This window comes from Lonchura striata, chromosome 6 (genome assembly GCF_046129695.1).
Source record: "Lonchura striata isolate bLonStr1 chromosome 6, bLonStr1.mat, whole genome shotgun sequence".
Taxonomy (NCBI): domain Eukaryota; kingdom Metazoa; phylum Chordata; class Aves; order Passeriformes; family Estrildidae; genus Lonchura; species Lonchura striata.
Window position 1 is genome coordinate 22,190,874 of NC_134608.1, and position 11,391 is coordinate 22,202,264.

The 11,391-nt window shown below is 46.5% G+C and overlaps 1 protein-coding gene across 2 annotated transcripts; it reads left to right on the forward strand.

Annotated features, from left to right (window-relative positions):
• The first annotated feature begins 452 nt into the window (after positions 1-452).
• ZDHHC22 (zDHHC palmitoyltransferase 22) lies at positions 453-10,545 on the forward strand. Of its 2 annotated transcripts, XM_021542816.3 has the most exons (3): positions 453-817; positions 2,130-2,702; positions 6,844-10,545. In XM_021542816.3, the coding sequence occupies exons 2-3, from the start codon at positions 2,144-2,146 to the stop codon at positions 7,107-7,109; spliced, it is 825 nt and encodes a 274-aa protein (XP_021398491.1). In that variant the 5' UTR covers positions 453-817; positions 2,130-2,143; the 3' UTR covers positions 7,110-10,545. The 2 variants fall into 2 exon arrangements, with proteins under 2 accessions (XP_021398491.1, XP_021398490.1); XM_021542815.3 differs by lacking the exon at positions 453-817 and having other exon boundaries at positions 1,915-2,702.
• The last annotated feature ends 846 nt before the right edge of the window (positions 10,546-11,391 follow it).

An 11,391-nucleotide genomic window follows, 5' to 3' on the forward strand; every position in this document is an offset into this window, starting at 1 on the left:
TAGTACACGTGCAGGAGACAAGCACAGCCGCTCTCTCCTCCAGTCCTCTCTCCCTAGAAACTGAGACATGAAACACACTTTCATTTTGCTCTGAACCTTCAGGCAAAGGGAGAGTCTCTTGTGGAGTTGCAGAGTCTGTGCTGAGGGGCTGGCCAGTAAACCTAGGACCTAAGATTATGTAAAATGCATTTTTTCTTTGACTTTTCACCAGTGCAGAGTTTGACTGTCACCAGGGACACAGCTGCAGCCCAACAGCCCTCTTCTCTCCCCTTCTCCTGTCAAGGGTGGCTCATCTGTGGAGGGAGACAGGGATGCTATTCATGAGAGCTGGGAGGGTGCAGCACGTAGGTGTGTAGGAGAAGGAGAGGCCGTGCACAGAGCCTGTGTAGACAGTACAAGAAGAGCGTAGGTGGGCAGAGGGGGGTGAGGGCGTGTAGCTGTCACAGAGCAAAATACGTGTCTGCAAAACTTCTACCAGCACCAGGCTACTGCTACTGCCCAGGCACTACCTGCCCAGCCTTTCCTGCTTCTGTTAAGGGAGGCTTTGAACCTGCAGCGACTCCCCCTCGCATTTCCCCTTGCCTACAATGCTGGTTGAACAGGAGCAGCTTTGGGGAGGCACGGGGACACACAGAAAACTCACCTTGCCTCCCTCACCCACAGTGTGGGAAGGAATGGTGTTTTGAGGGCTGGAGCAACAGAATGCCTCTTCCCACCCTTCTGCTCTCCCCGTGGGACTTGTCAGGACCTCAGCGGCCCGAGAACACCTTTCTCTTCTCCTGAGCCGGGTTGTGGGAGGTGGACGGAGCTGCAGCAGGTGAGGGTGGTGCTGAAGGGACAGCTACAGTGGAGACGGGCCGGGGTGGGGGCAGGAGCACGGGGAGGGTCGGGAAGGGAGACGACCGGACAGGAGGCAAGAGGGAGATACGGAGAGGGAGGCAGAAGTCCGGAGTTGAAAAGCACAGGGACAAGGACAGGGACAGGGAAAGGCACGAGGCATTGGACGGAGAGAGACAGACACCGAGCAGGGGCAGAGGGACAGGAAAAGAGCAGGAAGGGAGAGGAAGAGGGAGAGGAAGAACAGGGCAGACTCCGGGCTGCACTCGGGCTCGGCTACCGTGAGGATCTCGGCGTGGCCGGCTGAAATAGCGGTTCCGTCGGCGCCAGACCCGCCGGTACCGGGCGGCACCCGCCGCGCCCGGGGACAAGGGGACTGCAAGGTGGCAGCGTGCAGCCCGCAGCGCCGCGGGGCCGAGGCGGCTCCGGGGCCGCCGGGCTCTGCAGACACCGCGCTGGACTCCCTGAGGCTGCCGGCGCGGTGTGCTCGGCGTGCCGGGGCACCCACACCGCCACCCGGCCCGCTGCCCGCCGCGTGTGCCCCCCGGGCGCTCCTGAGCCCTGACGATGCGGGCTGAGCCCGGGGCCGGGGCTGACCGCCGGTCCGGCGGGGCGCGTCCTGCCCGGCCACAGCTGCGGCTGCAGCTGCGGGGCTGCCCCGGCTCGGGGGCCGGGCGCCGCAGGTTGCATCCGGACAGCACTTGACCAGCTGTTTTGTGTATTTTCTAATTTCGTGCAGAACAGGGCAGCGGTCATAGAGGTAATCTGCAGATCCGTGGCTTTAAGGGATAAATTAGAGCATTGGATTTGATCCGTATTGCAGTGGATTAGAGCAACCTCTCCCCCCTCCCCTTCTCCTCCTCCCACCCCTCCTTTCCAATTCACTCCCCCCTCCTCCAGCACCACCTTTTTTCCTCTCATGCAATATCAAAACTGACCCTGCCTGGCAGAGAGACTGCTAGGCGAAGAGAGCAGTGCTCGCATCGCCAGCACACCGCGGGAGCCGCCTCTCCCCTTCCAGCCGCTGCAGCCCCTCCGGGGCACTGCTGCTGCGAGTTCCCGGGAGGTTGGCGCCGGGGCTGGGGTGTCTCCACCGGGAACCGGGGAGCGGTCGTTGCCCACGGGCTGTCCCTTTGCTTCGGCCCGGCAGGGGCCGTGGGGCGGCGGCGAGGGAGAGCGGCCCCCGGAGGGCATTTCCCGAAGGCAGCGGGGCCGGGACCCGGCAGGAAATGGAAGGATGAAGTGTGCAGCCGGAGCGGTGATGTTCCTTCTCTCCTTGCTTTCCCCCGCAGGAACGTAATCCGCAATGCTAGTTCTCAGGTTGCTCAATGTTGTCGCTCCAGCCTACTTCTTGTGCATCTCCCTAGTGACCTTCGTCCTCCAGATCTTTGTCTTCATCCCCAGCATGTTCAGAGACCCTTCCACAACCTCACTTTTCTCGCCTGCTCTGCTGCATGGGGCCCTCTTCCTCTTCCTCTCAGCTAATGCCCTGGGCAACTACGTCCTTGTGATCCAGAACTCCCCCGAGGACTTGGGCAAGGACTTAAACTTGGGCAAAGGAGCCGAAGTGGCAGACTGGCTGGATGGAAGCAGGTCCCCTGGCTCAGCCTTGCCCGGCACTCACTTCTGTAGACTGTGTGCCAGAGTCACCCAGAGGCATGACCACCACTGTTTCTTCACAGGGAACTGCATTGGGAGCAGGAACATGCGAAACTTCATCATGTTCTGCCTCTACACCTCCCTGGCTTGCCTTCACTCCCTGGTGGCAGGCATGGCTTATATTTCTGCTATACTCTCCATGTCCTTTGTGGACCCACTGGCCTTCCTCACTCTTCTGCCTCACTCCATCAGCCAGTTCTTCTCAGGTAAGGACTCTTTGCTCAAAGATGAGGAGTGTGTTCCTCCTCCAGGGCTCCTGGGATGGGGGGACCTGATCTTCCTTGGATAGCCATCTGTGTGGAGGTGTGTTATGGAAATGGGCAAGAGGGGCAATTGGCCTTCTTTGGAGGCTACAGCTAGCCTTTCCAAAATACTTTGCTTCACCTGAAATAGAAGCTGGGACTCACTTCAGGTTATATCCATAGCTGTCAGGCTCTGGAAAATGCCCCATAACCAACTTGATGGTGTTCGAATAGAGCTATCTGTTGTGCAGGACATGTGTTGTAGTTAGAGGAGATGGATTTCACTGCAAGTATGAGGGATCATTTGCCTGCCCTACAGGTAGAGGTGGGGGTCCTGTAGGCTTTTGTACCCTACAGATCTGGAGGTTCCTCATATCCCAGCAGGTATATCTTATCCAGGTCCACTCACTCCCTTCACTGTCACCCACCTCCTGCCTCCAGGCAGTGAAACTTACTGAGATTTTTTCATCCTTCCAGCACAGGAGAATTGGGATTCAGGCAATAGCAGAAACTGAGAGAGGAGTTAATGTGACATGATTAGCTACCTGTCTTGTGACCCTAGTCTGGGACACAAGTCCACAGAGAACCATGGGAAAATCTCTGTGCTGCTCTTTGCAAAAGCTCCACACCAAAAGCAAATACGTCCTTCTCCTTGCTTCCATTCCTTACCCTTCTTTCTACTTCTTCCCCTTTCCCCTCTCTCTCTGCCTTTCTGTAAATCTCCACAACACTTCTCCTTCTCTCTCCTTAGTTTGCTCTCATAACTCATCCTCTGTTCTTGCAGAGCAAGAAGCCTTGCCTATTCACCTTTCAACACACCCTCAAACTCTCCAACCTCAACCCTTTCTCTGTCCAAACCCAAGAGTTAGACAGATCCTGACCTCAGAGAAGGGATTATCCAGACAGCCTAGACTGCCACTCTACCCTGAGAGCGACTGCCTAAAATTGTCATCTCCCCCCTATGCAGCTCCTGCTTCATACACTTACATCAGCTTTTACTAGACTAAAATAGGTATCCCATATATTTTAGATTTGCAGGTTCAGCTGAGCTCAGTAAGAAGGGAGTCTGTTTTGGCTTGTGCACTGTCACCAGAAGTGTTGATTAAGATCTGAGTGTGGAGATTCCACTGCTGGGAATACAGGAGCCAGAGAGGCCCTAGCTTGCTTTTCAGATTCCAGGCTGGGTTGCCATCTGAAAACAAACAAATATCTCTCTACTTGGCAAATTTTCAGATTTGTCATGGTAATCACTGAAAGACAATAAAAATGAAATCCTGCCATGACATTTTTATGGAATCATTTTTCCAACTAGAAGAATTTTTGTAAATAATATTGCATGAGCTTTACTAGCATTAAAAACACTGGGAATGTTTTTCCCCTGTGCCTAAGCTCTGCTCAACACAGCAGTCTGGGAGGGGGAGCAGGGATAGGGGAGGAGATTATCAAGGAATTAGTTCCCTCTGACTCTGAGGGCTCATCTGTACAGAGGTGCATCCTGACATATATTTGTGGAGACACTGAAGTGCCCCAGCTCTGGTGGCAGTGACTGTGGTGCCCATACAGCATGGGGACAGTGTTTGAGTGGGACACAATGGGGCTGGGTGCAGAACTAAGAGCCAGAACGCCCTTGAGGGGTAGCAGCTTCCAGCAGCTCCCACCAAACCTCTAGTTCTGCTGAGAACTGCTGCCTCACACAGCAAGATACAGGCATGTGGTGTCTTGATTGCTTGGGAGGAAGGGCCTACTGGGTTTGTACCAGGACATTTAACATCCATTTCAGGAAAGAAAAACACAGTCTTGAATGGTTACCTGGAAGGGCTGCACACACAGTGTTTTTCAGTTAATGTAACTATTACCTAAGGGTTGTTGTATCATCCAAACAGAGGACTATGATAGCAGGGAAAAAACTTTTTATTTCTTCTCCATCATGCCCACTGTACTGCAGAAGTAGTAAAGGAAGATGAAGGGTTAATCTGCTGGTCTTATGTCAACTAAGTGTTCCCTGCTCTCATGCTGGGAAAGTTTTCAGCTGGCTCATTCTGCCCAGACTGTACTCAAGCATGGATTTCAGAATTGGACCCAAAGTCGATAACTGCAGTCTACAATACAGCTTTTCTGGCATGGATAATATATGGCAATATAACCTTGAGATCACACTGAGAAAAAAGAATCCAAGACTAAAAGAGACCATGGGGATGAGGGGCAAATGGAGAGCACTATTGTAAACACATCATATTGGACCACACAAAATAAATTATAGAAAATGCTTTATGTAGGTAGCTTGAAGAAAAAGTTAAAAAAAAATAATGTATCTGGAAAGGTCGTCTCAGAGATGCTTAATATTTTCAAGGAGAAGCAAGGGTAATTACTTCCTGAATGTTGAATTTCAGCAAGTCAAATAAATAAGGCCTAGAGGTGCTTTGCAAATGTTCTAAAGAAAAGGTGTCTTCCCATATCCCATCTCAGTATCAGCTGTAGGAAAAAACAAATGTCTGTCACACTCTGGTCCAGTAAAAGACCAACAGAGAATCCAGTATTTGGCTCTGGGCTTCTTACCTCCTAGATTAAGTTATTCTGTCAGAATTGGAATGAGGATTTGTCATTATCCTAAGGGGCTTGTTCTTCTCTTGCTGTGTTGCATACGGAGTCCACTGAGCTGAATGGGATCTAATAAGAAGGGAAAGATGACATTACATTTAGGAAGAAAACTGAATGATTCCTGCACCTTTTTTTGAGTGAAGACAGTCTCTGAAAGCTTGAGGCTGTAGTCAGTGTCCTTACAAATTATCCTCAGAGGAGCCTGCCCCAATCTCTCACTTACAGCACTACCAGGTGGAAAAGATGGGATTCACAGAGAGCAAAACCGGATGATACCACCTAATTCAGCCTTCTGCATAAGGGAAACAAGAGATGCATATCCAATGACCCTTCTTTTGAACTTAAGACCTGAAGCATCCATGTACCTCTTTTAGGCAGCACACCTCTATTGTGCATGCAATCCCTGCTCTATCACAGCTGGTCTTTCAGAGGAACAGAAGCATGTGAGAGCTTTTGTATTTCTAAACCTTATAGGAACCAGTGAAAAGATATCAGCGATTTATACCATATTGACACACATTTCATATTTCATTTCCTTTGTGTAAATATGCCTGTGTGTAAATATGGGTGTTTAATAATATACCAATATGCACAAAATACGTACATAAACATCATATGGGCACACAGAGGATGTTATATTAATGGGTTTAGCTCTGCTTACACACTGAAAGGTCACTCAGTGACATCTGCTGTTATACTAATATTTTCCAGAAGGAGTTCTAAAATCATTGTAGAGGAAAGGACCTACAGAATATTTTTATTCAAATATATTCATCATCAATATATACTAAAACCCCCCCAGGTGAATTAGGAGCTTCAGATATCCAAAGTATTTTGAATATTCTAGCAGCAGCTAATAAAAGGAATTTGGATTGTATTTTAGAAAGGTTTCTGTTTCTTTCTTGCATTCACATGAAAACTGCATTGCTCCAAAGGTAGGAAAGTCATTATTGATTTATTTTTCTTTTTTTAGCATTTATATATATGTATATATATATATGCACATGTACTCATAGAGACGGAAAAAAAGAGAAATCTGAAATATTTCTGCCTTGTGTTAATACAAACAGTAAGGCTTCTCAGAAGGATCTACACACTGTAGGGTCCACTTATCTTTTCAAAATCCTAGAAATCTTAGATTCCCTTTGATGAGCAGGTAAATCCTTAAATAAATTAATTATTGTTCAGAATAGTGCTGAAGTCTTACAGACATGCTTTACTTCAGCTGGAACTTGGCCTTGTAATCTAGATACTCACATAAACAGCAAAAGGAGAAGTGTACAAGTGACCATTGTCATTTTAGCATTTCTGCAGCAGGTCCATAGCATCAAACACTATGAAGGAAATAATTTAATATAGTTGGAGCAACCAGCCTGTCTTGCTCCTACCTCCCCACTAGTGGCCAGAGAAAACAGTTGGTTTGTTGGTTCCTGGGGCTGTGTTACACTGCATGTGTGGTGTGTCTAAGCTCTTTCTTTTATTGTCCTCCCTCCCTCCTGGTTTTCAGGAGCTCTCCTTAGCTCTGAGATGTTTGTCATCCTTATGCTCTACCTCTGGCTTGGGATTGGACTGGCCTGCGCCGGCTTCTGCTGCCACCAGATGCTGCTGATCCTGCGTGGGCAGACACGGTACCAGGTGCGGAAGGGAATGCTGGTAAGAGCTCGGCCCTGGAGGGAGAACCTGCAAGAAGTCTTTGGCAAGAAGTGGCTGCTTGGACTTTTCATCCCTGTGCAGAATACGGAGAGTAGCTACCGTAGGCAGAAAGAGAAATAAAATCCCCGTGTGTGTGTGCATCCCACGCACACAACACCTTCCCTGTTCTCTTCCACTGTCTCCTGGATCACTACAGAGCTGGGCTACTCTGTCTCTTGGGATTGCAGCTGTTGTGGGAGGAAAGGATGGGCTATCAAACAGAATAAATTGAGCATACTTACATGGAAATCACAAACCATGTAGATGATATACTGCAGCTTAGTAGTCACATTACTGCACCTGCATAGGTGGCAACAGTTTTTGAACTAGCAGAAAAACTTAGACCCTCCTGTGGCTTCCTGTCTGAATCCCTCAGTCCCCAGCCCCATTAGTCACCCTATACAGTCTTAACAAACTGCATCAGGAGCCTGGGCTATTGTTGAAGACTGTAAAAAATGGTGTCTTGTCTTTGGGAGGCTTTTATGGAGTGGCTCTTTGTTACTTATATACATGAGGTAACTTCACATGAGAGCATATTTCCAAAATTGTTTGGACAAGGATCTCAAGTACATGGTGTCATTCCTGGTATTGTCTTATTCAGGGCAAAGAGTTGGATTTCAATGATACTTGTGGGTCCCTTCCATCTCAAGATATGATTCTTGACTCACAATACTGACAAGCCCTTAATGACAGAACTGCAATGCAGTTAAGCTGTCCTAGGAACAGGCTATGAACATGGTTAATGCAACAGATAAACCTCTCCACAGGCTAGAAAATCAGGAGAAAAAGAAAAAGAAATTGAGAATGTCTCATTTCTGTTCTTGATCTGTTCCCTGTACAATGATAGGTCAAGACTGTAGCTCTGCTACTTATTTTTAGCAATCCTCTGTCCAATGACAGAGTCCAGGCAAGGCTGCCCTTCTGACAGGGAGCAGCAAGCAGATAAATCATGGTCAGAGGTAGGGACAAGGAGAGGAAACCACAAAGGTGAATGAAAATGCTGTGTTTGAGAAGCTGTGTGATGAGACAGGCTAGGCATACCTGTGAGGGATACAGAAGGAAGTGTGGCCACACAGCAAGCAGTTGGGAGGGTGCCAAGAACATTGCTGCTGTGTCAGAGCCCTGCTGCATTACCCTCTCACAGAGAACACCTGCACCATGAGGGCTGTGAAGTGTTCAAAATTCCAGAAGACAGGGAGGTTTTCCAGCCCATCAGGGCACTTCATTTTGCAATAAAACAAACAGAAGAATGCTTTCCTCAGACATCCCTGCCACACTTTAGTTACAGGCTCTCCAGGGCAATTCCCTCTCACATTGCTGCAGAAGGGTAAAATCATCCATGTTATAACTCCATTAAAGATGTTAATAGAATTACTACAGGGATTAATCAACTTCAGGTGTCTGTTGTTTTTTAGCTGCAGCAGCAGCCCATTAGATCAGTGCTGAGATCCTGTTCTTACAGACTTCTTAACAAAGGATACTGTAACATCTCTACCAGGATCATCGCACTCGATTCCCCAGCAGCTGCAATAAGAAGCCTCTGTTTTGGCAAACTGCATCAGCTTATGTGGGCTGGGTAGGAATCCATTGCTTCTCTTTAATAGGCTGGGGAGTATGCTGACAAGCCATGAAAAATGTTATTTCTTCTTCAGAAAGGCTCTTGGTGCATTCCTGATAGTGGAATGACCCTTGCTTTTATTCTTGAGTTTCTCACAAACAAGAATGGAGTCACTCATTCCTACAGGCTTTGTAACTATCTTTGACCACTTTACACTTGAATACATGTTTGAATCAATAACAAACAAAGTCTATTGTAATGAGCAGAGTAACCTTGAAAATATACTGGAGACACCCTTAGCTGGATAACTAAAACATGGAGGGATATACATCCTTCCACACTATGTGTGTTCGCATGAACACACAATTATTTCTGTGGGTAATATGATGTATTTTCTCTAATAGTGAATAATAAAAGGTATTCTGATTTTTACATGAGCTGTATTGTGCTTTTTGACAGTTAGCTGTCATTAGCTGTCTCTATACATTTGTTACAGCGTACACACGGATGTGTCAAAGGAAGAAATTAGGATTTGTTTATTGGCTTTGCCAATAATTCATCATGTGATTTTTGACAAGTTCTTTCATCCTTCCTACTTTAATGTAATGACCAATCTAAAAATGCATTTAATAACCAATTTGCAGACCCATTCTAATTTCAATTTATTAATTACACTACCAAATTCATACCTTGTCAATTCAAAGCTAAGGGAAAACTAAGCTATTATCATCACCCACAAACAGCATCTTGACATAAGTTTTTCCTTCCTGGCAAATGGTGTCAAGGTGAGCAGACAGTCACCTAGACACTGGAACCAGAGCCAGAGTCTCATGCCATACACTTTGTATTGGATTATTCTTGTTCCGCAGACTTGCTGATCCAACTTCTCCACTTTTGTACACTTAAAGACAAAAATATGCTTTCAACATGAAGCCACCTCCCACCAGCAGAAATTATGGTTTGACATCTTTGCCCTCTGTTTTTGGCTTTTGAGGGACGCTGCAGTCTTGGGCAGCTTATGGCACTTGGCATCTGCTGCCACAGTGCCTTGGGCTGTAAAACTCCTTAGGGCTGCACACTGAGAAGGGCAAAACAACTCAGAGTTTCAGTGGGCCACTCTGCAAGGACAGAATCCATCCAGTACAACATTAATTGCCTATGAATCCTGCTGCCTCTTCACATCAGGGCTGGATCATACCCAGCCCATGTCAGGGTTACAGCTGTGTGCCCTTATCGCAACATTTCAGTATTTGCAGAAGCACAGATAGATCCCAGTTTGAGTCAATTTGAGTCACTGCAGCACAACTATTCTTTCTGTCAGACACCTCTGTTACTGGCTGGAAATTGCTGCATCACCATTTTATGCAGCTAAATGGTTCATTTGCAGCAAACTACTGGATTTCAGCAGTCGTGGTGGGACTTTCAGATGGACACAGCCTTTACAGTTAAGATCCTCTGGGATGGAAAGAGCTGTAAAAATGTAACATTAGACTGACCCTGTATATTGGCTTATTTCTCTGCTCATTCTGAAGTGTGCAAACTGCCCTGTTTGGGGTAGTGGCTGTGCAGAAGTAGTTAAGAGTATTTTTTTAAATTAGTCAGTTGCCCTGACATCCCTTCTTTGTCACACCTTTCTATACTTACAGAAATCCTTGGCAAGAAAATGTAACAGGGCTCAACAACTGTGAATAGAACCTTTGCTCTTAGCTGTGATTTAGTAAATGAAGGCTGAGCTCAATGGCAATGTTGCAAATTCTAAATCTGTTCAATGGCTCTAAAGTTTTCTAAGGATAAATAATAAAAGCTTCTCATCTTCTGTACTTAAAGAATCATTACTTACTATTTGCATTTCATTACATAGCAGCTGCAATAGCAAATATATTTTGGAACATGATTTCTTGTGACAATGTCTAAATACTTGCAAAGGTTTTAAAAATAAAGCACTTAGGCTTCTCTGGCTTTGGAAAATCAGATGACCACCAGATTTCTTCTCTGATAATGCTAGAGGCTGAAGTAAAAGCTCCCTGTTGCTAAAGACCTTGCACAGAAACCACGGACATTTGCTTAGTGGCTTGTCTATTTTAAGTGTGACTATCTGAAAGAAATTGTGTCACCTCTAAGGTCTCAGAAGTCTTTGCAATGGGGATGCAACTCTGAAGTAAACCAGAAATCTGTTCTTATGTATAGTAAGGATCTCATAGAAAATAAGTCGTGGACAGTGTTCCTCTCTATACTGCACTACTGGACAGCCCTGAAGGCCTGCAAACCAAAAGGTCTTCATTAGATATTCTCAGAGGGTATGGAGTTAAAACGTAAAAGTAATAAGACATAGGGAACATAGGAGAAAAGATGACGTGAAATAGCATTTATCTTAGAAATAGCCAGCTCAAGGGAGATGATCACAATCTAAAAATACTTTCAAGGAGACAGACTGAATGAATGAGAATACTCATGAACTGTAAGGATATAGCTGGAGGAGGACAAGCAGTCCTGGACTGAAAGAAAAGCTGAGGTCGAAAGCAATCAGAGAAAGTGGCCCCAGTGAGAGCAGAAGGGATTTGATGTGTGTAGGGATGGTGCGAGCCATCAGACAGTATGAGGTATGACAACAATTTCAAGTTAATATCTTTGGTTGTTGTCTGAATGGACACAAAGAAAGTTAAGAAAACATATTGCTAATCACTTTCTGCTCAAAAATCCTCAAAGCCCCAGCAAAGCCAAAAGGTTTTTCTTTCTTGAACGTCAAATTATGTTACAAGGAGGAGATGCATGGATAGGAACCATAATCAGCAACAGCAGAGTCCA